General features: G+C 41.7%; 1 protein-coding gene across 1 annotated transcript in view; it reads left to right on the top strand.

Moving 5' to 3' along the window:
• The window catches only part of THBS4 (thrombospondin 4), a 50,105-nt gene that overhangs the window by 6,285 nt on the left and 18,053 nt on the right, over window positions 1-25,767 (top strand). The window contains exons 3-9 of the mRNA XM_027100737.1: window positions 10,806-11,053; window positions 14,699-14,807; window positions 15,197-15,279; window positions 15,616-15,667; window positions 15,888-16,090; window positions 17,507-17,644; window positions 19,269-19,337. Coding sequence (XP_026956538.1) covers window positions 10,806-11,053; window positions 14,699-14,807; window positions 15,197-15,279; window positions 15,616-15,667; window positions 15,888-16,090; window positions 17,507-17,644; window positions 19,269-19,337 — 902 coding nt within the window. The remainder of the gene's footprint in view (window positions 1-10,805; window positions 11,054-14,698; window positions 14,808-15,196; window positions 15,280-15,615; window positions 15,668-15,887; window positions 16,091-17,506; window positions 17,645-19,268; window positions 19,338-25,767) is intronic.

Here is a 25,767-nt window from a genome sequence, read left to right as displayed (position 1 = left end):
TGGGTCCTGGCTTGTAGACAGCCACCTTCTCACTGTGTCCTCATATGGCCTTTCCTCAGTGTGTGCTGGTGCAGAGAGAGAGAGTGAGCTCTGTCTTCCTTTTCTTGTAAGGACACTAATGCCATCGTGGGGGTCCCACCCTCATGACCTAATCTTAACCTAATTACCTCCCAAAGGCCCACTTTCTAATACCACCATATTGAGGGTTTGGGCTTCAACATATGAATTTGAGGGGAACACACACATTCAGCCTGTAATAGCCACTCGCACCATTCTTGTGCTCCCTTAGAAGCATGTGGCTTAGCAGACCTAACTCCTAGCTCTGCAAGCACCTCCCGGACTTGATGGAGAGAACATATCTCAGTGGTAGAACGAAATGAACAGCTCTCTTTTCTACCTGCTTTGTGCCAATTTACACAGGTCTGTCACTTGTTTGTTCCCTCTGCTGTCAAATGTTTCACTGTCAAATTGAGTTCCTACATGTACTAAGAAATGACTTCCAAGGAAAAGGTCACTATTTTTTCATCTCCTTCTCATCCACCCGTGCCCTGCGGACAACACCTGTTCCTGCTTATTGAGGAATGTGACAGATATGTGTCCATGCTGCCTCATGCTTTTAAAAAAGGAGGACTGGTCCTTCCGGCGAGATTTTTATTTCAGTTTGCTCTACAAAGTAGATACTTCTAGTGCTTCAAACTCTCTGAGATTCTAATTGTGATTGAACACTTAAAGCTGCAGGTGTTGGGAGCTGGAAGAAATTCCTAATTCTTAGCATTCATAGGGCTATAGAGTTAAAAGCAAGAAGGAATGGGCTTTTAACCCCTCCTTTTATGTCAAGTTCCAATATCCTCCCTCCCTCCTTCCATCTCACTCACAAGTCTGCTTTCTCTGTTCCTCTGGCCTCTCAGGGGCTGAGGTGCGGTTTCAGACAATGAAGGGAGTTGGGGACATGATTCATGATTTAGCAGATGTTTCAACCATTCCTGCTCCCTTTGCCCCGCCTTCAGCCCTGATGGGAGGTAATTTCACCCATCTCTCTGCCTTGATTCTGACAACCCCATTTTGCCTCACGTCTCTTGAAGGAACATCTCATTGTCTAAGAACCCAGCTACTCAGTTTGTCATCTATAAAAGCCACCCTTCTTCATCTAAAGGGCAGTAGCTTCTCACTAAATTATTTTAGATGCACTGGAAGGTTTTTCTTTTAGCTCGCTCAGCTTAGTGGCTAAAAGGCCCTCTATAGAGCCAAAAACTCTGCTTCTAGCTTTTCACTCTCTCTGAATCTCACCCTCTATTTCTAAATTGGCCATTGTGGAAAAACAAGCAACTTCCCCCGAGCTGATTCTTTCTGTTCACTCTATAGAAGCCAGGGTAATGCTAGATACATGGGCAGGTAGATGGATAGGGAAGGGGGTTGTTAAGTGTGTTTCCTTTGAAGAATCACCAGTCATGTGAGTCAGCTGTTAATACCAGCTGATCTCCATGTTAAAGGAGAAAAAAAGAGGAAAGGATTGAACACCTTTCGACCTGCCAACCTACTAGAAGAGATAAAAAGCTCTTAGAAAAAATATTTTTTAAAAGGAGTCGTAAAAGAATCCAGAGATGACAATTCTCAGAAAACAAAGAGGAATTTATAACAGTATTAGAGTTGAAGAATTTGACACAGAGAAGATTCCCTGGAGCAATAGGAAAAAGGACAGAGATTTGCCATCCCTTGTGAATCTGAAAGTTCTAGGGAGGAGCAGCAGCCCATTGTGACTGGAACAAGAAAGAAGTCACTGGGTCCATCAGGTCCAGAAAAAGATGCAGCATGTGTTTGTGACTCCCCATTGAGGTGTTCAGTGGTGGTGCTGGGCTGCACCCTGCAGGCCTCGAGACCAAAAGAAGAGCCCAGAACAGTGACAGAGACATCAACAGTTTATTGGACAGGGGATCTTACATGTCTGCAGCAAAAGGTCCTGGAGCGACATCCCACTGTATAGAGCAGACAGCGGGCGGGACATGGCAGCGATCTTTGCTACTCGGAGGAGAAGGAGGCTACCATGTATGGGGGAATTGACGTCAGGTTGGCTCGTCAGTTACCAGGGAAACCGGCAGCTGGGGCACATCCCTCACAGCCCCTCAGGTTAACCGCCATCATGAGGGCAGAAGTTTCCCTTTAATAAACTAGCAGGCGGAGGCGTTCTGGCCTAAGGATTAGAATAAGCACTTGCCGGAGCAGGGGGCAAACACTTTCATGTGAGTAGGGAGTAGGTGAAGCAGGGACTGGTCGAGCAGGGGAGTTACAAAGAGCAAGAGACCATCTTCACTGACCTGACCGTTGAGGGGGCCATGCACACCTGCCATGATTTGTGGAGGGTGGGGGGAAAGCATCTTCCTGAAAGGTGAACCCCAGTCCGTTATTCAACTGACAAGCCTCAGCTGATCTTGTCTTCTGTTGCTTTGCATGGAAAACAGCGAAACAAGAAATCAAGATGTATCTCTCATGACTTAAAGCACCAGAGTAGGAAATAGGACACATCTTTCCCTCTATTAAAGGTTATGGTTTGGGAGAGGGTGACTGCACAGATGGAATCGAAGAGAGGATTTGGTTGTCTGGGCCTTTGACGAGCTCCTACGAGAAACTAAAGTGTATTCCATGAAGACTGCAAAGAATGAGTTTGCCACTGAGCTTTCTGTTTCTACCCTCTCACTCTCCAAGTCATCCTACCATGGTCGCCTCGCTACTGTTCGCAAAGCATAACTTGGATCTAGTTATGCCTGACTGCAGAGACCTGTAGTGGCTTCCGATCCCAAACTGAATAAGGTGCAATTGCCCAGGCTGGGCTTTTAGGGCTTTCTATTGCCCGACTCCCAACCAGCCTTTCCAGTTTATCTGTCCTTCCAACTGTCCGTGCAGCCTGTGCTTCAGCTGGATGGACTAACTACTGTTCCCTGGATGCACCCATGCTGTCGCTCCTTCTCTGTCCTTTTGCTCTTGCCCTCTGCTCCCCCTGGTGCATGCCCTGCACCATCTCAAGTGACTGAAATCCTACACACGTAAGACACATCTCCAGCTCCTCCTTTCACCTTTCTTTATATGACTTTGTACCTCCACAGAAGGTGTTACTGTTCGCTTGCCTTGTATTTGAATTACTTAGAGGTCTTTTCTCCAGTAGGTTATAAGCTCCCCTAAGGCAGGGACTGAGCATCCCTTAACTCACCTTTGTGTATACTGCAGCACATAGCACAGTGCCCTGTACATAGAAGTGGCTCATGAAGAGACTGGATAGAATAAATGGAGGCTGAGAAGAGTAGCTTTGTTTTAAAAAAAAAAAAAAAGACATTGTTGTGGAAATTCTAGATGTATACAATGTCACACAGTAGGCCTGGCTCGGAATCACTTTTTGAATGAATGAATGTTGAAGACCATTTGGTTGAGGATGTAAAAGTGATACAGGTAGTATTTCTGATAGAAATGCTCTATCAGATTATTAGTAATACAGTGGTATAGAAATAAGCATTCTACAGAAACCACCTAGCTGGGTAGAAGATATGGTTGGTGATTTTCTTGAATCTGGCATAGAGACAACTTTCCAGTTAGTATCCTGAGTTTGAGTCACAGTTAAAAGTCTCAGGAGCTGTGTCACCATGAATACATCTCTGAACCCCCCTGAGCATCGATTTACTATCTCTAAAGTGAGGATGATAACAGCTACCTCCCAGGTTGATTGCAAGAACTGACTTATATAAAGTATAATAACTTAGACTCTGAAGCTCAATTAAAAACTTCAGTTTACTGTATTAGATAGATTAGATAGATAGTGAGAGACAGAGACACCTTTCTATTATTTAGGCAACCGTCTTCCAAAAATGATGAGTTGGTGAACTCTTGGCTTACCTTAATGAAAGCTTCACCTTTCAGAAAAAGCATGAGAGGACCTCTTCTTTAGCCTTAATTTGAGAGCCACAAAAAAACAACTTGATGCTGTGGAAATGAAGGGAACTCCAAGAATTAGCAGTAATGACTGGAGAGAGTCAGGCTCCTCAGCCTATGACAGGAGAAGTCAAACGGTTCAGAGTAGTTGTTCTGAAACCTACAGGCTAATGAGAGATACAGCTTGAAAGAGATGGAAGAGTTTAAAAGTTAGAATTCTGGAATTTCCTGGCTGGCCAGTGGTTAGGACTCTGAGCTTTCACTGCCAAGGGCCCGGGTTCAGTCCGTGATGGGGGAACTAAGATCTCGCAAGCTGCGTGGAGAGGCCAAAAAAGAAAAAAGTTAGAATTCTAAACCAAATAATGAAGGGGAAAAAATGAGGTGCCTCAAACGCTTATAATAATATTTATTTATGGAGCCATTACAATGAACCAGGGCCAGGCTAAAGGCTCAACGCTCATTTTCCCTTTTAACTTTCACAGTACTCTTATGAGGTACCCTTGAAGGAACTCAGTTTTAAAATGATGATATCCAGAAAGTGGAAAGAATTTTCGTGAACTTTAGGACAAACCTTCAGAGGGTTGTACTGTTTTATTCATGCATTTGGGGATTTCCTGGAAAAGAAAGCTGGGATTATTTGAAGGCAAATAGGTTTACTAAAAATAAATCCTGCCAAATTTTTTAATGAATTTTATGAAGTCACTCATTATACCTTTCTGAATAATATAAAAAAAGAATAAGCTAGATGAATAGTACCGTTAGGAGTTGGTAAATTGCCTTATAGCAAAGTATCTAGTGGTTTTTGACAAGGCTCTGTCTCGGGCATTGAACTTTTCAACATATCAGTGACTTAGGTGGAAACATAGTATTTTAACATGTTTGCAGTTGGCACAGAGCTGGAAAAAACAGTTGAACATGTCAGATGCCTTTATCAAGATTTGCAAGGTCCTACCTGGCTGACACACAGTAGGCCACCATCAGATTCAATTTAACAATAATAAATGTAAATCCATCCTCTAGGAATGAAAAGTAAACTGTAGACGCCCAGGATGTGGAAGACCCATCCTAAGCATTCCAGTCAACAACGTTAAGAACCAAGCAATGTTGAGCACAGTGCCTGGCGCTTAGTAGTTGCTCAGAAATGTTTGCTGAATGAATGAATGAACAGATACAGTGATGCAACTTCTTTTTAAAGCTTTTCAAATTTTAGGCTTCATTAATACACACATGTGGCCAGATTAAGGGCACTGATAGTCCCACTGCACACTTCATTGTCCAGCCACATCTAGAATACTGTGTCTAGTTGTGAGCACATTTCACAGGGACACTGTCAAGTCAGAGACTACCTTAAGGAGAGTCACCAAGCCAGCATCCTTCTGGATCCCGTTTTTTTTAACCACATCACAAGTCAAAAAGTTAAAGGAACTGGAGAAATCAAGGAGCCAGACAGAAGACATGAGAGAAGTGAAAGTTGCCTTAAAATATTTGAAGAATGTCATTTCGATTGAGGATAAGATTATATCTGTCTATAGTTCTGAAGAGTAAAATTAGGACACACCGGTGGAAGTCGGAGGAAACAGATATTGGCTCTGAATTAGGAAAAGCTTGGGGAGCAATCCAAAAGTGAAATGGGTTTTTCTGCAAAGTAAAGTTCTTTGTTACTGGAAATGTGCTGGTAGAGGCTGCACTTTTACTGAAGGGATTTGTGAAATGAGATATTAAGCTGGATGACTTATAATGCTAATATTCTGTGGCTCTGCTAAGGCTCGAGAGCATTCCATGGGCATTTATGAAGTTGCTGTGCGCCTCTCTCCTATAAGGTGACCTTGGGATCCTGTGCACATTTACAGCTCTGTTACCTACCTGATAGTTGTTTACAGTGATGCCTCATAACTTAGCAAAATATAAAGCCTTTTGCAGATGTTCAGTATAACTGCTGTGCTTCCTTTCACTGGATGGTTTCTTTGCTCCGTGTGTGTGTGTGTGTGTGTGTGTGTGTGTGTGCGCGTGTGTGTGCGCGCGCGCGTGTGTGTGTGTTCTGTAAGCTTTACATTGGTTTAAACTGCTACAAAAAAATTTCAAAACACACATACTGCATTTATCACACCTGGGAGTCACCCAGAGTACTTTTAGGAAAAGCAGTTTGATGATTTACCTTTTATGTATTTCCAAAGCACTCAAGTTACAAAGACCTTAGCGTATAGGGCATAAAGATAAATGAGTCAAGGCAAACAAGGATACCCGTCACAAGAAACATTAATGGCAAGAAGTCTTTTTTTAATGTACAGTTATTTAGAGAAGAAGAGGAAAGGTTGACAGCAATTGCTTTCATCATATATTTAAAAGTGCCAAAGAGCAAAGCCATTCGCCAAGCAAAGCCATTCGCCAAGCAAAGCAGAAAGCCCTGGACTACCTGGCTGAGTTTGCTGCCTGCAGGCCAGGTCACTCGGAATTTCTTTGCCCAAGCAGACAAAATATTATCATTTCCAGTTCTTTAAAGCTGGTAGCCTGCCTCATAGCTTTGACATTCAACACATCATAATATTTTTGACCACCAAGTCCGTCCACTTTTCAAAAAGCACGTTTTGAAAGTTTTCCCAAGATAGCAATATTTCAAATCTTCATTGCTTGAGTTTGCTTCTTCGTCTTCATCCCCCGCCAGTCACTGAGATGGTTTTAATCAGGCCGGGCTGAGTGGCTCCTCTGTCAGGCTGGTACCCAGACATGGAAATGCAGCCATAAAACGGGGCTCCAAACTCTCAAGTACACAAAGATGCTTAGTTTAGAAGGAAAGGATTTAGGTAAGTAAATAGAAACTGCTCCCCACATTTTTCAAAAGATTGTGGATTAAAAAAATCAGAGTAGGGGGCTTCCCTGGTGGTGCAGTGGTTGGGAGTCCACCTGCCGATGCGGGGGACACGGGTTATGCCGCAGAGCGGCTGGGCCCGTGAGCCATGGCCCGTGAGCCTGCGCGTCCGGAGCCTGTGCTCCGCAATGGGAGAGGCCACAGCGGTGAGAGGCCCGTGTACCGCAAAAAAAAAAAAAAAAAAAATCAGAGTAGATACATGTCTCAAAGTAGATACAGTCTATTTTATCTATTTTTTCATTCAACAGATAGTTGTATTTGGTGTTCTCAGATGCTGTGGTGTATGGGAAAATTAGTAAGAAATAGACTGCTTGTCCCAAGAGTTTATGCTTTAGTAGAGAAGATAAGAAATAAACAAATATACTAGTACCTACGTTTGTACAGCAGCTTATATTTTTGCATTTTCTTATTTGACCACCACTGAAAACAAAATGAAATAGGAAGGACAGCTTTTATTGACTCCTTTCAATAGTTTAAGAAGTGGACCCTTCAGGCCCAGGGTCACATAGGGATTAAGTGTCCGAGCCATGACTGGAACCTGAGTCCTGAAAAAGTATACCTAGCAAAGCACCGAGAAGGTGTTAGGGAAGATGAATGAGGCAGTAACTTCCAACCATGGGGAAGATGGAAGACTAGAGGGAGTCTGGTGCATTTGAACTGGAGCTTGGCTTCAGATTTGTAGCAATGATGGAGCAGGAAGGAGAGGAACGGAGAAGAGAACATTCGCACAGGAAGAAAAGGATGAGGGAGGCTGGAGAACGCTAGAGAGGGGTGAAAATGGGTTGTTAGAACTGGTCGTTCAGCTTGGCTGGTGATCAGCAGAATGGAAGGTGGCAGGAAGGTTGGGCCAGTCCTGGGATAAGTTACACGTTAATTAGGGACCACTAGGGAGCCAGTGAATGATTCCATTGGCTCGGTTGTGTGTTGCATTGAAAAGGCAATCATTTGGTCCAAACGGTCCTGTAAGAATCTCAAGCTTTCAGTCCAGAAAAACTGCATAGAAAGAGACCCTCAGCAGGAAGGTAAGTAAGGAATCTGGCAGAGAAACCCAGAGATAGGACAAGGTAGAGGCAGAAACACCTTCTGAAGACCTGCAGCATTCAGTTCTAATCAGAGGAGTTCTTGGTACTCCCCCTGAGAGAGAACAAGGCTGAAATCACCAACCAAACTTGTTTCAGTGAGAAGCAAGCAAGAGCATGGAATGTGCCTCAGCTGAAGAAGCAGAGCTGTACCCAGTGACCGTTTTCCTGAGTGCGTTGCTCCCTGGGGTGCTAAGGGGCAGAAGTGGGCTGGAGCCAGGAGAAGACTGCTCCTTCTGGCTTCCAGGCCTGATTTTTCACTCCTTCTGGAGGCAGAAGTGATGTCTTACTGGCTCACTTGTATTTTCCCCTCTGTTTTGCTCCCCTCTGCTCTGTGTGTATGTTGGGCTGAGATTGGGCAAGGTGAGCACTGGGAAAGGGGGACCAGAAAGAGGAAGGGAACCATGTCTGCTCTCTCCCCTCCAGTGGTGCTGCTTCTGGAGAAGGTCAGGGAATCTCCCAGGCTGCAGGCTCCTGGGTTGTTGAGGCTGTTTCTAGACTCATTGTGACTGATGGGAGAATGCTGAGTTTTCTGAGCAGGTGCCTGTTGACCCTCTGGGGTAGTCTTACTGCTCTGAAGATAAAATAAGTATAGAAGCACTGAAGTAAGGAGTTTGCAATAAAAAAGAAAAATGAAAAAATGGAAGCCATAAGCAAAATGAAAATGATTGGATCAAGTATGAAGAATGGTAAATGTCAAAGCACTTGATAATTTTCTGCTAACAGACCTTGTGAAGATGGAAGTTTCCATAAGTCTTCTTTTCCTTTTTTTCCTCTTGCTCTTGTCACAAGATCTATGAGCATGAGGAATCTCATTTCAGTGCTGCACTGCAACACAAAGCAAGGCAGAAGTCTAGCGTGCCCTTAAATGACAGCAAGAACACAATGGCAGGTTTGGCTGCCTGCAATAGTTGTTAAATTGCTACTCTCTAAACTTTTAAATTTATATGTGAAAAGCTTTCAATGCAATCATTTAATTATTCATTGAAAGTTTATATTCACAACATTAATGTGCAAGTGTTATACATAACGTACTCCACTAGGTACTATTTATAAAATTAAACTTAGCAATTCAGTTATGAAAATAAATCATGGCCCACATGGCCTGGAAGGCCTGCTAAAAGCAGGCAAGGGCCCATGAAAATATGTTTCCTTTGAATTACACAGAAATCCCAGGAGAGAAAGACCAAGGGTATTTGTTTTAAGCTGCTCTGTGTATTCTCTTAAACTGTTACTACGAGGAACAGAGGTTGTGGCCATAATGAAAATGAGGAGATCCTGAGTATATGTGTCTATGACCTGGTTGAAGTCTGGTAGTCCAAGTGGTGTTTTCACTGGCCTGTAAAAATGCCAGGGATTTGCAAAACTATTCAAAAAAGTAAAGAAATAGACGTCTTAAAATATTGAATTAGTGCATATATTTGGGTTCATTTTCCCCCTCTTTTGTGTACCTTATGCCTCCAATTTCCAGCCATGCTGTTACTATTATAAATTCTCAACAATATTAAATAAAGGGGTAAAAAAACTCTGTTGTATCCCATGTTTAAAATACCTCAAGAATTTCTACTCATGTCTGTTTTCTTTCTCCTCATACCACATTTACTTAAGTCTTACCAATACTTTGCTTCAGGAAACGTAGTAATGTACTACAGCCATAGAAAGGCCTTCTAGCCAGTCTGTTCTGTCAGGTCTTACTAATTCTTCTCTCTCGGTAAGCAAGTGGCGGCGACCACGTGGGCACGAGAGAAGATCTCCTGGCTCCTCAGGGCATCTGTCTATACCACAGACCCTGATGCCAACTGGCCCCCTCCAGCCATGGTCAAATGGGAAAGCAAATCTAGTCAGGGTTTAGAAGGGTGGGGAAGTCAACCTAGAAAGTCTAATGTATTTGGAGGAAGTCTTCAAAAACATCTTTAAATTTTCATAGTAGGGATTATTTTTTCTGGCAGTATTGCAACATAAACAGATATTCCTGGCTGGCTACTCCATGGGGCAGCACCAAGTTGGCATTTACACTTCACAGAAGAGGTATCTGAGGAAAGATGGTCCCAGTTACTTGTTATGAATCATATAGACTGACTGTAGCACACTCTGGGTTTATGTGTGGAATTCATTTTTTTCTTTTACTTTTTTGTATTACATAAGTAATGCATGTTTCTTGTAGAAAAATCAGGCAATGAAAATGAAGAAAAGGAAAAAAACACGTCGTCCAGCAATGACCGTATTAATATTTCCTTCTAATTTTCTGTATATGTGTATATAAGTCTATGTACATACCTACATAGTTTTTTCGGAATGAACCTGTACTGACTCATAACCTTTTTTTCACTCAACGTAATACTGGGAATGTCTTTTTGTGTAAGGTAGTGGATCTCCCATGAAGTCCTTACAAAGGCCTATCCAGGCCTAGCATTCTTTTAGTCATGGAATAAACCACACTCAGTTTCAAATTCTAGTCCTGTCACTTACTGTGTCCTTGTGCAAGTTCCTTCGCTTATCTGAGCTTCCCTTTCCTCACCTGTAGTCATTCCAGTTTCACAGGGTTGCAGTGAGGAGAAATTAAGTGTTTACAGCAACGAAGGGCAGCACCCAGCCCTGTAGTAGTGCTCAGTAGGTGTTTGCGAATTAGTGAATTCATGCCCTCAGGAGCTTACTTGGATGGGTTCTCCTTGCTCACTGTACTCATCATTATCTGAAATTATTCTGTTTATTTTCAAATTTACTACTTATCGTCTCTTTTCATGAGCACAAAACATTCTTAGCAACAGAGTGGTGGCCAATGCCTAGAAAAATGCCTGGCACACAGAATGTTGAAAATTTATGGTGCTGACTTACTTGCGTCTTTCCAATGACCCAGCCTTGCCATTGTCACCTGGAGGCTGTGCAGCACAGAATCACGCCCTTTCCCTTTATCTCATTATCCACTGACCCGTGCTTGGTTCTAGCCATCCTCCGTTACCTGAAGAATGATGGGAAGATTCATTTGGTGGTTTTCAACAACCTGCAGCTGGCCGACGGCAGGCGGCACAGGGTCCTCCTGAGACTGAACAATCTGCACCGGGGAGCTGGCTCTGTAGAGCTCTACGTGGACTGCTCGCAAGTGGATTCCATTCACAATCTCCCCAGAGCCTTTTCTGGCCTCGCCCAGAGTCCTGAGGCTGTTGAATTGAGGACTTTCCAGAGGAAGGCACAGGTAAGAACCCACAAACCATTCTCCAAACTGGAAAGATGAGTTTCTGAAGCTTCTGCTGAATGCAGAAGAGTGGGCTGAGGTCAAGAGTGGGTCTAATTTTGGCTGCATGTTAGAAACACCTGTGGAACTTAAAAACCGACTGCTAGAGGGCCCACCCTCCAGACAAGTTAAATCAGAATCTATAGCGGTGGTGCCTCAGCATCAGTATTTTTTAAAATACTGATTCTAACGTGAAGTCAAAATTGAGAGCTGCTCTTTTAGATGATAAGTGGAGACTTTGGCAATATAATTGTAAAGCAGGAAAGGAATAGCAAAAAGAATAGCAAAAATTTTTAAACTTTCTTAGGGCAATAGGATGATCTACTTGTAATCTTTCTATAACATTATTATATTTTTAATGAAAGTAAAAAAGAATGATTGGAAATTGCCAAGCACCAGGAACAACATATTTCACAGGTCTCACTAGAGCATCCCTAACAAAAAGACCCTTATTGCCAACTTAATTCCATGAGGCCTTACAAATCACATCACTTCTGTCTTCTGTTTTATGCCCTGTTGATGGTATTTTTTTCCATCATATCATTGCACCTACTCTAGAAATTGCCACATATGCTTCTCTTAGAATTTTGCGCTAGGGGGACTTCCCTGGTGGCACAGTGGTTAAGAATCTGCCTGCCAATGCAGGAGACATGGGTTCGAGCCCTGGCCTGGGAAGATCCCATGTGCCACAACTACTGAGCCCACGTGCCACAACCACTGAAGCCCGTGCTCCTAGAGCCCGTGCTCCACAACAAGAGAAGCCACCACAATGAAAAGCCCATGCACCACAACGAAGAGTAGGCCCTGCTCGCCGCAACTAGAGAAAAGCCCGCGTGCAGCAATGAAGACCCAATGCAGCCAAAAATAAATATAAAAAAAAAATAAATTTATTTTAAAAAAAAGAATTTTGTGCTAGGAAATACTTTGTTTCCTATAAATAACTAGTAGTATTCTTTGTCTTTTCCAATTATACTATAACTGCTCATCGTTCCAGAATTTCATCTGATACGGAAGTCAATCCCAAAATCAGTAACTACGTTCATCCACTGTGGCCCTTGTTTTATATATTGCAATCACTATTTTCCACTTCTATTTCATTATTATATGCTTTAACTAAACTCTTACCAAGTTATTCTGAGCCCTTTGTGTAAAGAAGCAGGGTGTAAACAGTAATTTCCATTGTAACTAGGAATGCTGAGGAGTTTTAGATAATAATGTAAAAACTATGAATCAGGTACTAGAATTTGTGCTTGAAACATAGGAAGCATTTTCAAGCAGAAGTTTCAAGAAAGCTAAAATCCAAGTGTAGAGAGAGGGAGAAAGAGTTGTATATATATTTAGTGTAGATTTATAGAGAGAGAAAAAAATTAATGGAGAGATATGCCAAACTTTATTTCTGAATCCCCAGAGTAGCCCAAATAGTCAGAATGACAGTCAGAAATTGTGTCACTGACATTTCAGAAATTAGTCTCCACCAAATAAGTCCATATCTAAAAATCAGAAACAGATGGAATTTTTTGGAATTTTGTCCAAAAGTTTTACCTCCTTAGACTATCAACAAGGACCACAGTGCTCTGTCTTCATAGTACCTTCTCAGTCAGTCAGTCAGTCAATTAGTCAGTCAGTAGGCACATTCTAGGCATTAGGCCAAACAGTCATGGCTCTGCCTCCATAGAGCTTATGGTCTGATTCCACAAAATACCTATTATGTAGCACGTGTCGCATACGTCTTAACTTAGCTAAATGAAAAAGCAGAGTCCCTCTGAACATCCTTAGCATGCTCATTTCTAAAATAAGAATGAAAAAAAAATAAAATAAAATAAAATAAAATAAAATAAGAATGATGACTTTATGTTGCCACAGTTAACGTAAACATTTTCTATCATACATATATAAAATAATGAGTACAGTAAAAGCTACAAAATTAAGGGGTGAGAAAATTGACTATGACTAACAATGAATGATGGATATAAACCAATAGTGTGAAAATATATGAAAATATACATCACAGAATATACAGTTTAATATCACTGATTATTAAAGAAATGTAAATCAAAACCACAATGAGAGGGCTTCCCTGGTGGCGCAGTGGTTGAGAGTCCGCCTGCCGGTGCAGGGGACACGGGTTCGTGCCCCGGTCCGGGAAGATCCCACATGCTGCGGAGCGGCTGGGCCCGTGAGCCATGGCCGCTGGGCCTGCGCGTCCGGAGCCTGTGCTCCGCAATGGGAGAGGCCGCAGCGGTGAGGGGCCCGCGTACTGCAAAAAAACACTTGAAAAAAAAAAAAAAAAAACCACAATGAGGTATCGCCTCACACCGGTCAGAATGGCCATCATCAAAAGGTCTACAAATAATAAATGCTGAAGTGGGTGTGGAGAAAAGGGAGCTCTCTTGTACTGTTGGTGGGAATGTAGATTGGTACAGCCACTATGGAGAACAGTATGGATGTTCCTTAAAAAACTAAAAATAGAACTACCCTATGACCCAGCAATCCCACTACTGGGCATATACCCTGAGAAAACCATAATTCAAAAAGACACATGCACCCCAGTATTTATTGCAGCACTATTTACAATAGCCAGGTCATGGAAGCAACCTAAATATCCATCAACAGAGGAACGGATAAAGAATATGTGGTACGTATATACAATGGAATATAACTCAGCCATAAAAAGGAATGAAACTGGGTCATTTGTAGAGACCTGGATGGACCTAGAGAGTGTCATACAGAGTGAAGTAAGTCAGAAAGAGAAAAACAAATATCGTATATTAACATATATATGTGGAATCTAGAAAAATGGTACAGATGAACCTGTTTGCAAGGCAGAAATAGACACAGATGTAGAGAAAAAATGTATGGACACCAAGAGGGGAAAGGCAGGGTGGGATGAATTGGGAGATAGGGATTGACATATATACACTAATATGTATAAAATAGATAACTAATGAGAACCTGCAGTATAGCACAAGGAACTCTACTCAGTGCTCTGTGGTGACCTAAATGGGAAGGAAATCCAAAAAAAGAGGGTGTATATGTATACGTATAGCTGATTCACTTCGCTGTACAGCAGAAACTAACACAACATTGTAAATCAACTATACCCCAATAAAAAAGAAAGAAAAAGAATATACACACACAAAAAAGAATATACGGTTTATTCATCTTCATAATCCAGGGAAACCAGAGACTTTGCTAAAACCTGGATCCAAGGCACCCTAAGAACAATAGTGTTTAAAATTGGGGTCAATGTCTTATTCATTACAGTCTAAACTCCATAAACAGACAACTCTTAAGAGGCTCCTGCCACAAAAGAGCTTGTTTACCATGAAGGAAAACTGCCTTTTCTCTTCTCCTAGTCACCTTCATGAGCCCTCAGACCATGCTGGACTCCAGCACTCTCCTAAGCTACTGGTTTCTTCCATATTTGCTTCAGTCAAAAGGACAGGGCTGGCAGGCTTCAGGAAAAAATGCAAACCCACAAAATTATGGAAAGTGTCAGAGTCCAAGTATTCAGGCCTACCGTGTTATGAAAATTGTGTGCGTCTGCAAGCTCACTGGCTTTTGAATGACATCAGCAATGTATGGTGTGAATCCGATCTCTTCCAGGACTCCTTGGAAGAGCTGAAGTTGGCGGTGAGAGGCTCGCTGTTCCAGGTGGCCAGCCTGCAAGACTGCTTCCTGCAGCAGAGCGAGCCGCTGGCTGCCACAAGCACAGGTGTGGGCTCTTGGGCAGTTTGCACACCTCCATCAACACAAACCCCCAGGCCCCCGGTTGGACTGGGTCCCATCCCAGAAAGGTGGGCTGTGGGCAGAGCAGCCCTACAGGATCATGTACCTACAGAGATGAGGCTCTTGTGCCAAGTCCAGGGCAAGGAACGTTTTCATTGCACTTTTATTAGTATAATTCATAGGAATTTGATGTAACCAGCCCAGTGGCATCATTATCATTATGTTGTAGATGAATTAAATGAGTTTGACCCTAAACTAAATTCCTGTATCTTAGGTTCTTTGTCTTGATGGTCTCTGGGAAATCATTTGTTTTTGAGTCACTGTAGAAATCGCTGTCACTGACCGAACGCGCCTTATCTTCTGCTGTTCCTACAGGAGACTTCAATCGGCAGTTCTTGGGGCAGATGTCACAACTAAACCAGCTACTGGGAGAGGTGAAGGATCTTCTGAGACAGCAGGTAACAAGTAGGACATACCATCAGAGAAGGCCTAGTCTTATCAGAGAAGCTCTGTGTTGGAGTTAATGGATCTGCAGGCCTGCAGAGGCAGGGAGGGGACCTGGAGCCTGAGCCCAAGTGGCCCCGTGCGGCCCGCTGCCCTGGGGCTCTGAAAATGGGGGACCAGCCTGTGATAAACACACCAGGGCTCCATGCAGAGTGGGAACTACCAAGAGCTCCTTTAACACTCCTTTAAGTACTGCTTAATAGTTTGCTACTCATGGATTCTTTCACTCCTGGATTATACATCAGGAACTCCTTTTCCATCTTTTTTTTTCTCCCTTCCCATTTCTAAAGGTCAAGGAAACATCATTTTTGCGAAACACCATAGCTGAATGCCAGGCTTGCGGTAAGTGCTTTTCTAGTAACTGGTGCATTCTGAGTTGGACCAGCAAATGCCAACTGATGATGGGCCTGGGTGGGTGAGGCTCCACTGGCGCTGGTTTCTGGAGGTTTGGCACAGAGGCAGAGGGAAGGGAAAAGAAGTTCACTGCGAAACTAAGCTTGATTCTGTATCAGCTCTGTTTTCTTGGTGGTTTATAAGCCTGTGGATGATGGTTTTCCTCTAGGTCCTCTCAGCTTTCAGTCTCCAACTCCCAACACCGTGGTGCCCCCCGTGCTCCCAGCATCCCTGATACCCCCAGTGCGCCGGTGCGATTCCAACCCGTGTTTCCGTGGCGTCCGATGTACCAACACCAGAGATGGCTTTCACTGTGGGCCCTGCCCTGAGGGCTACACAGGAAATGGGATCACCTGTTCTGACATTGATGAGGTAAAAGTTCAACTAGATAGGATGGGGCTCCCTCAGTATCTTGTACATCCGACAGCTTATGGGAAAAGAAGCCATGTTGATGACTAAGGGATGACTTGGGTTGTCCTCCAGGCTACATAAAAAGTACTCCCTCAGGAATCCTTAGAGATCTGTGATGGTGGGAAGGAGGAGGCATGACACGCAGTTGTGGCCGTGATCATTGCGTCTCCCCTCCATGGTTCCCACTCTTCCAGCTTGTGCTACTGCAATGCTGAGATTTCAGCCTTCAACTCTAACATTGATTCTTTCTCTTAAGCAGTCTCTGTGACAATTGTGATTTTTCCACACATTTGCAAACATGGGAGGGGAAAGATCTGGGTAAGAGTGTATTTCAGGGGTTGCAACTGATTGCTTCAGGCTTCCTGAAACAGAGGAGCAGACAGGAATCTCAAACCAATAAGACCTTTTGAAGAGGCCCCATTATCTGTGAGTAACCAAAAGTGCCCAGAGATGGAGCCAGAAGGACATACAGCAAATACGGGCTGTTTGGCCAGCTGGCAAAGCCTCTGAAGGACCATCGTTAGCCAGTCACTGGTCCAGTCCCAAAACAGTGTTCGCAGTGGGTAGCAAGGCTGCCCCCATGTGCCTTTGGCCAGAGGAAGGCTGGAAGGAGCTTTCACACACATGCATCCTGCAGGCTTGTGGTAGCGGATGACCTCCCCAGGTAGTAAGCAATTAAGATGGTCTTTAGTCATCCCTCCACTGGAAGAACATCTGCACATGTTTCACAGAACTGCATCTGGTTTTTATCTGTGAGCTGGAATTTTCCTCCTTTTGAAAGGGCAGGAAGTGGTCATGTTTTTTACATTAGTTGAACTGGTTAAAAACGAAACAAAACAAAACGAAATCAGAATGAACCTCCTAGACTGTGAGAGCCTAGGAACAGTCATGGACTTGGTAGGGCACAAAGGCAGGCACAGACCCTGATGAATCACATCTTACTCAAGAAACAACAACTGCCCTGGTTTTGTCTTCTCAAGGTCTTTTTCTTTGAGTAGTTGGTTCCTTTGGACTCAACTAATAGCTAGCTGACAAGTGGTCCAGGAGCACTGTCCTCTCACAGAGGTTTTAAAACTCCAAGTTAGAATATCAGGGAATTTGCGCTGGGAGGTAGACCGGTTAACATTAAGGACTCTTTCCACTCGGCTGTGCGTGATTCTATAATATAGCAAAAGCCCACTACAAGGAAACCTCCAGACCGTGTGGGTCAGGGATTCTGTGAGTAACTATGAAATTGGAAGCCTTTATTGCCTTTGATCATGTCGAGCACCAAAAAATGATAGTTAAATGAATCCCCAAGTCTGCACAAATAGATGAATGGAAGTTTGAGGGTGTTTTCTCCATGCGGCTAAAGAGTGAATTTTTCTTTCTCTCTAGTGCAAATACCATCCCTGCTACCCAGGCGTGCGCTGTGTGAACTTGGCTCCTGGCTTCAGATGTGACACCTGCCCGGTGGGCTTCACAGGGTCCACGGTGCAGGGTGTTGGGATCAATTTTGCCAAGACAAACAAGCAGGTGGGCTGAAGTTGTGGCCTTTTAGTCTCTAATTACCAACAGAAAACCTTTGGTTGGTTCCCACCTCTTTCCATATAACCCTTTACCTCCCGGAGCAGCCAAGGGTGTGCAGAATGTCCTCATGCACTGTGGGCACATTAGGAGGTTTTCCAACTCATTTCATCAAGGCTAGTGAGGAGGAAGCTAGTCAACTGGGATAATCGAGTAGCACTAGGAAAGCAGTGAAGGGGGTAATCCTGGATATGGGACATGTTTCAGCCTTATTTTGTTGGTAGCCTTTTGAACATTTTGTCCCACCAAATAACTTAAGAACTGGGGAAACAAAAGCTTTGAAAAATTAGGTCACTTTCATAGAGTCATTGTTGCTGATCAGAAGCTGTTTTAGAGATGAGAGGATTTCAAGAGTAGAAATAATCCCCTGAGGAAACCTGCCTTTCTTCTTATATAAGCTGTAAATTGCTGTAGAGCACTCAAGCACTTTGTGACAGTCTCCGTTTATTTCCAAATGTTCTACTATATCCTGACCATTATTTAACTGACTGACCGTGAAATTCTTTTTGATGTTTTCAGCCCCTAAAAATGGTTGGTCTATAAATATATTTTACTACCTTACGGAAATTATTAGCTTTAAAGAAGGGCAGAGGTTCATTATTTCCTAGCAGCCTATCAAAGGATTCTAGAGGGCATCATTTTTTAGACTAGAAAAAGGAGCCAAGCTCGACACACACGAATGACAAGCCATTGGAGTAATGACCTAAGTTTTTCTTCCTCTTCTCTAAAGACAGAATCGCCAAGACTAAGCTAAGGAAAATAGACAAAAAGAAACAGAAGGTGCTTTATGTAAGCTAGGAAGGAGCCCTTCCAGTGGATTTCCAGAATATGGCAGAATGAACTCAGGTCAAAGGGAACCAACTTGCTGAAATTAAACAACAAATTTTAATGCATGACCAATATCAAAAGAAATAAGAAGAAATGTGCAGGTTCGAGAAACAAAGAGGGAACTCAGAGTCAGAGCTGTGGGTGGAAACTGATGTCACAGCAGCTCATGGGAGGTGGGAGATGGTTTTAGGTCCTCCAAGTGGGAAACTGGGGTTCAAGCACTGTGTGGGTATAGCAGATGTAGTCTTGAACCTTTAGAAAGACCTAATACCCCTGAAGAAAGCCAGAAGCCTTAGAGAGCTACCCTACTTATTACAAGGAGATGAGAAAACTTTCTTAGGCCCCAAAAATCAACAGGAAGCTTGATGTCAGCTTTGGGACATGGTTGACAGAAATGACAGTTGCCCACAACAAATCAAAGCTCCAAACTTGTAAGACACATAGTCATGAGCTCCAAACCTATGTTACACATAGAATGCAGAAACAGGAGCCCCAAAATTGACATCAAAACCAGCCCTAGAGCAGTAAAATCCCCAGGACCCTGGCTAATATCACTTTGTGAAGAGACTCCAAAACTCAGGGCAAGTGGGACACCCTCAAGCAAAAGCAGGGCCACTAAGGATATACTCTGATCGCCAGCCTACCTGAAATTGCACGTCCTCGCTTCACACAAAGATGTCAAAACAAAGCAAAATGTATTTGTCTTTCTACTTAAACAGTGTCCCTTTAAACTTCTCTGCACTAGGTCTGCACTGACATCGATGAGTGTCGAAGTGGAGCGTGTGTTCTCAATTCTATCTGTGTTAACACTTTGGTGAGTATTTTTCATGGCTCTTGTTATTGAAGACTAGTTATTAAAACAAGTATGTGTACGTAAATCATAACCCCAAAACACATGGAGAACATATGGGCATAATATATTTGACTTGCAAGTGAGGATAAAATTTGTGCTGAAAAACAGTTTTTAATGTAAGAGTAATTTATAAGTAATTTTCTATATAAGAATGATTTTATATGGGAATTCCCTTGTGGTCCAGTGGTTAGGACTCTGCGCTGTCACTGACGAGGGCTGGGGTTCAATCCCTGGTCGGGGAACTAAGATCCCGCAAGCTGTGTGGCATAGCCAAAAAATTAATAATAATAATAATTTTATAAATGCCAAATTTGTTCTTTATCTTCTCTCAAAGTTGCAGTGTTGGGCTTTGGGGTTTTTTTCTTTTTTTTTATACAGCAGTTCTCATTAGTCATCACTTTTATACACATCAGTGTATACATGTCAATCCCAATCTCCCAATTCATCACACCACCACCACCCCCTGCCATGGCTTTCCCCCCTTGGTGTCCATATGTTTCTTCTCTACATCGGTGTCTCTATTTCTGCCCTGCAAACCAGTTCATCTGAACCATTTTTCTAGGTTCCACATACATGCGTTAATATACGATATTTGTGTTTATCTTTCTGACTTACTTCACTCTGTATGACAGTCTGCAGGTCCATCCACGTCTCAAACAAATGACCCAATTTCGTTCCTTTCTATGGCTGAGTAATATTCCATTGTATATGTGTGCCACATCTTTATCCATTCGTCTGTCAGTGGGCATTTAGGTTGTTTCCATGACCTGGCTATTGTAAACAGTGCTGCTATGAACATTGGGGTGCATGTGTCTTTTGGAATTATGGTTTTCTCTGGGTATATGCCCAGTAGTGGGATTGCTGTATCCCACTAAAAACTAAAAAATTCTATTTTTAGTTTTTTAAGGAACCTCCATACTGTTCTCCATAGTGGCTGTATCAATTTACATTCCCACCAACAGTGCAAGAGGGTTCCCTTTTCTCCACACCCTCTCCAGCATTTGTTGTTTGTAGATTTTCTGATGATGCCCATTCTAACTGGTGTGAGATGATACCTCATTGTAGTTTTGATTTGCATTTCTTTAATAATTAGTGATGTTGAGCAGCTTCTCATGTGCTTCTTGGCCATCTGTATGCCTTCTTTGGAGAAATGTCTATTTAGGTCTTCTTTCCATTTTTGGATTGGGTTGTTTGTTTTTTTCATATTGAGCTGCATGAGCTGTTTATATATTTTGGAGATTAATCCTTTGTCCGTTGATTCGTTTGCAAATATTTTCTCTCATTCTGAGGGTTGTCTTTTCGTCTTGTTTATGGTTTCCTTTGCTGTGCAAAAGCTTTTAAGTTTCATTAGTTCCCATTTGTTTATTTTTGTTTTTATTTCCATTACTCTAGGAGGTGGATCAAAAAAGATCTTGCTGTGATTTATGTCAAAGAGTGTTCTTCCTATGTTTTCCTCTAAGAGTTTTATAGTGTCCAGTCTTACATTTAAATCTCTAATCCATTTTGAGTTTATTTTTGTGTATGGTGTTGGGGAGTGTTCTAATGTCATTCTTTTACATGTAGCTGTCCAGTTTTCCCAGCAGCACTTACTGAAGAGACTCTCTTTTCTCCATTGTATATCCTTGCCTCCTTTGTCATAGATCAGTTGACCATAGGTGCGTGCCTTTATCTCTGGACTTTCTATCTTGTTCCATTGATCTATGTTTCTGTTATTGTGCCAGTACCATATTGTCTTGATTACTGTAGCTTTGTAGTATACTCTGAAGTCAGGGAGTCTGATTCCTCCAGCTCCGTTTTTTTCCCTCAAGACTGCTTTGGCTCTTTGGGGTCTTTTGTGTCTCCATACAAATTTTAAGATTTTTTGTTCTAGTTCTGTAAAAAAGACCATTGATAATTTGATAGGAATTGCATTGAATCTGTAGATTGCTTTGGGTAGTATAGTCATTTTCACAATATTGATTCTTCCACTCCAAGAACATGGTGTATCCATCTGTTGGTTTCTTCTTTAATTTCTTTCATCAGTGTCTTATAGTTTTCTGCATACACGTGTTTTGTCTCCCTAGGTAGGTTTATTCCTAGGTATCTTATTCTTTTTGTTGCAATGGTAAATGGGACTGTTTCCTTAATTTCTCTTTCAGATTTTTCATCATTAGTGTATAAGAATGCAAGAGATTTCTGTGCATTAATTTTGTATCTGGCAACTTTACCAAATTCATTGATTAGCTCTAGTAGTTTTCTGGTGGCATCTTTAGGATTCTCTATGTATAGTATCATGTCATCTGCAGACAGTGACAGTTTTACTTCTTCTTTTCCAATTTGGATTCCTTTTATTTCTTTTTCTTCTCTGATTGCTGTGGCTAGGACTTCCAAAACTATGTTGAATAATAGTGGCAAGAGTGGACATCCTTGTCTTTTTCCTGATCTTAGAGGAAGTGCTTTCAGTTTTTCCACTATTGAGAATGATGTTTGCTGTGGGTTTGTCATATGTGGCCTTTATTATGTTGAGGTAGGTTCCCTCTATGCCCACTGTCTGGAGAGTTTTTATCATAAATGGGTGTTGAATTTTGTCATAAGCTTTTTCTGCATCTATTGAGATGATCATATGGTTTTTATTCTTCAGTTTGTTAATATGCTGTATCACATTGATTGATTTGCGTATATTGAAGAATCCTTGCATCCCTGGGATAAATCCCACTTGGTCATGGGGTATGATCCTTTTAATGTGTTGTTGGATTCTGTTTGCTAGTATTTTGTTGAGGATTTTTGCATCCATATTCATTAGTGATATTGGTCTGTAATTTTCTTTTTTTGTAGTATCTTTGTCTGGTTTTGATATGTCTAGTTTTGTGTGATGGTGGCCTCACAGAATGAGTTTGGGAGTGTTCCTTCCTCTGCAATTTTTTGAAGAGTTTGAGAAGGATGGGTTTAGCTCTTCTCTAAATGTTTGATAGAATTCACCTGTGAAGCCATCTGGTCCTGGACCTTTGTTTGTTGGAAGATTTTTAATCACAGTTTCAATTTCATTGCTTGTGATTGGTCAATTCATATTTTCTGTTTCTTCCTGGTTCAGTCTTGGAAGGTTATACCTTTCTACGAATGTGTCCATTTCTTCCAGATTGTCCATTTTATTGGCATACAGTTGCTTGTAGTAGTCTCTTAGGATGCTTTGTGTTTCTGCGGTGTCTGTTGTAACTCTTCTTTTTCATTTCTAATTTTATTGACTTGAGTCCTCTCCCTCTTTTTCTTGATGAGTCTGGCTAATGGTTTATCAATTTTGTTTATCTTCTCAAAGAACCAGCTTTTAGTTTTATTGATCTTTGCTATCATTTCCTTCATTTTCATTTATTTCTGATCTGATCTTTATGATTTCTTTCCTTCTGCTAACTTTGGGTTTTGTTTGTTCTTCTTTCTCTAGTTCCTTTAGGTGTAAGGTTAGATTGTTTATTTGAGATTTTTCTTGTTTCTTGAGGTAGGCTTGTATAGCCATAAACTTCCCTCTTAGAACTGCTTTTGCTGCATCCCATAGGTTTTGGATCGTCGTGTTTTCATTGTCATTTGTCTCTAGGTGTTTTTTGATTTCCTCTTTGATTTCTTCAGTGATCTCTTGGTTATTTAGTAACATATTGTTTAGCCTCCATGTTTTTGTGGTTTTTACATTTTTTCCCCTGTAATGATTTCTAATCTCATAACGTGTGGTCAGAAAAGATGCTTGATATGATTTCAATTTTCTTAAGTTTACTGAGGCTTGATTTGTGACCCAAGATGTGATCTATCCTGGAGAATGTTCCATGCGCACTTGAGAAGAAAGTGTAATCTGCTGTTTTGGGATGGAATGTCGTATAAATACCAATTAAATCTATCTGGTCTATTGTGTCATTTAAAGCTTGTGTTTCCTTATTTATTTTCATTTTGGATGATCTGTCCATTGGTGTAAGTGAGGTGTTAACGTCCCACTATTATTGTGTTACTGTCGATTTCTTCTTTTATAGCTGTTAGCAGTTGCCTTATGTATTGAGGTGCTCCTATGCTGGGTGCATGTATTTTTATAATTGTTATATCTTCTTCTTGGATTGATCACCTGATCATTATGTAGTGTCCTTCCTTGTCTCTTGTAACATTGTTTATTTTAAAGTCTATTTTATCTGATATGAGTATTGCTACTCCAGCTTTCTTTTGATTTCCATTTGCATGGAATATCTTTTTCCATGCCCTCACTTTCAGTCTGAATGTGTCCCTAGGTCTGAAGTCGGTCTCTTGTAGACAGCATATAGATGGGTCTTGTTTTTGTATCCGTTCGGAAAGCCTGTGTCTTTTGGTTGGAGTGTTTAATCCATTCACGTTTAGGGTAGTTGTCAATATATATGTTCCTATGACCATTTTCTTAATTGTTTTGGGTTTGTTTTTGTAGGTCCTTTTCTTCTTTTGTGTTTCCCACTTAGAGAAGTTCCTTTAGCATTTGTTGTAGAGCTGGTTTGGTGGCACTCAATTCTCTTAGCTTTTGCTTGTCTGTAAAGCTTTTGATTTCTCCATCGAATCTGAATGAGATCCTTGCTGGGTAGAGTAATCTTGGTTGTAGGTTCTTCCCTTTCATCACTTTAAGTATATCATGCCACTCCTTTCTGGCTTGTAGAGTTTCTGCTGAGAAATCAGCTGTTAACCTTATGGGAGTTCCCTTGTGTGTTATTTGTTGTTTTTCTCTTGCTGCTTTTAATAATTTTTCTTTGTCTTTAATTTTTGCCAATTTGATTACTATATGTCTCGGTGTGTTTCTCCTTGGGTTTATCCTGTATTGGACTCTCTGCGCTTCCTGGACTTGGGTGGCTATTTCCTTTCCCATGTTAGGGAAGTTTTCGACTATAATCTCTTCAAATATTTTCTCTGGTCCTTTCTCTCTCTCTTCTCCTTCTGGGACCCCTATAATGCGAATGTTGTTGCATTTAATGTTGTCCCAGAGGTCTCTTCAACCTCCCAGAAGTTGTCTTCATTTCTTTTCATTCTTTTTTCTTTCTTCTGTTCCGCAGCAGTGAATTCCACCATTCTGTCTTACAGGTCACTTGTCTGTTCTTCTGCCTCGGTTACTCTGCTATTGATTCCTTCTAGTGTAGTTTTCATTTTAGTTATTGTATTGTTCATCTCTGTTTGTTTGTTCTTTAATTCTTCTAGGTCTTTGTTAAACATTTCTTGCATCTTCTCGATCTTTGCCTCCATTCTTTTCACGAGGTCCTGGATCATCTTTACTATCGTTACTCTGAATTCTTTTTCTGGAAGGTTGCCTATCTCCACTTCATTTAGTTGTTTTTCTGGGGTTTTATCTTGTTCCTTCATCTGGTACATAGCCCTCTGCCTTTTCATCTTGTCTATCTTTCTGTGAATGTGGTTTTTGTTCCACAAGCTGCAGGATTGTAGTTATTCTTGCTTCTGCTGTCTGCCCTCTGGTGGATGAGGCTATCTCAGAGGCTTATGCAAGTTTCCTGATCAGTGTTGGGCTTTTGAATTAATGTTTATTGAATAAAATATTATCATTCTAGTATTTTTTAAATAGGAAGAGCTTTTTAGTTTGTATTAATAGTTCAGTATTCCAAAATATGCATTTTACTCGTGACAACACAATTCCCAAATGGTATTCATTATTTTCGTAGGACTTCTCGAAAGTCATTTGTATTTAATTAAAATGCCTAACGCTTAGCGGGTTGAATTTTTTTTTTAACATCTTTATTGGGGTATAATTGCTTTACAATGGTGTGTTAGTTTCTGCTTTATAACAAAGTGAATCAGTTATACATATACATATGTTCCCATATCTCTTCCCTCTTGCGTCTCCCTCCCTCCCACCCTCCCTATCCCACCCCTCCAGGCGGTCACAAAGCACCGAGCTTATCTCCCTGTGCTATGTGGCTGCTTCCCACTAGCTATCTACCTTACGTTTTGTAGTGTATATATGTCCATGCCTCTCTCTCGCTTTGTCACAGCTCACCCTTCCCCCTCCCCATATCCTCAAGTCTGTTCTCTAGTAGGTTTGTGTCTTTATTCCTGTCTTAACCCTAGGTTCTTCATGACATTTTTTTTTCTTAAATTCCATATATATGTGTTAGCATATGGTATTTGTCTTTCTCTTTCTGACTTACTTCACTCTGTATGACAGACTCTAGGTCTATCCACCTCATTACAAATAGCTCAATTTCGTTTCTTTTTATGGCTGAATAATATTCCATTTGGGTTGAAATTTTAACTAATCAGATTTGGCTTTTATTCCTGAAAGTTCCTGTTGACTCTTTCCAAGGTGATAGGTGTAGCACAGTAGACTGTCAATGAAGGAACTATTGGCTCCAGGTATGACTGCTTCTCATTTACTGTATGTTCCTGGGAAAGGTTTTTAATCTCTAGGTTCCTA

This window comes from Aethalodelphis obliquidens, unplaced genomic scaffold, assembly GCF_003676395.1.
Source record: "Aethalodelphis obliquidens isolate GAN/ISIS:26980383/991018 unplaced genomic scaffold, ASM367639v1 scaffold4, whole genome shotgun sequence".
In the NCBI taxonomy this organism is placed as follows: domain Eukaryota; kingdom Metazoa; phylum Chordata; class Mammalia; order Artiodactyla; family Delphinidae; genus Aethalodelphis; species Aethalodelphis obliquidens.
This window is presented reverse-complemented; position numbering and strand designations above follow the sequence as displayed.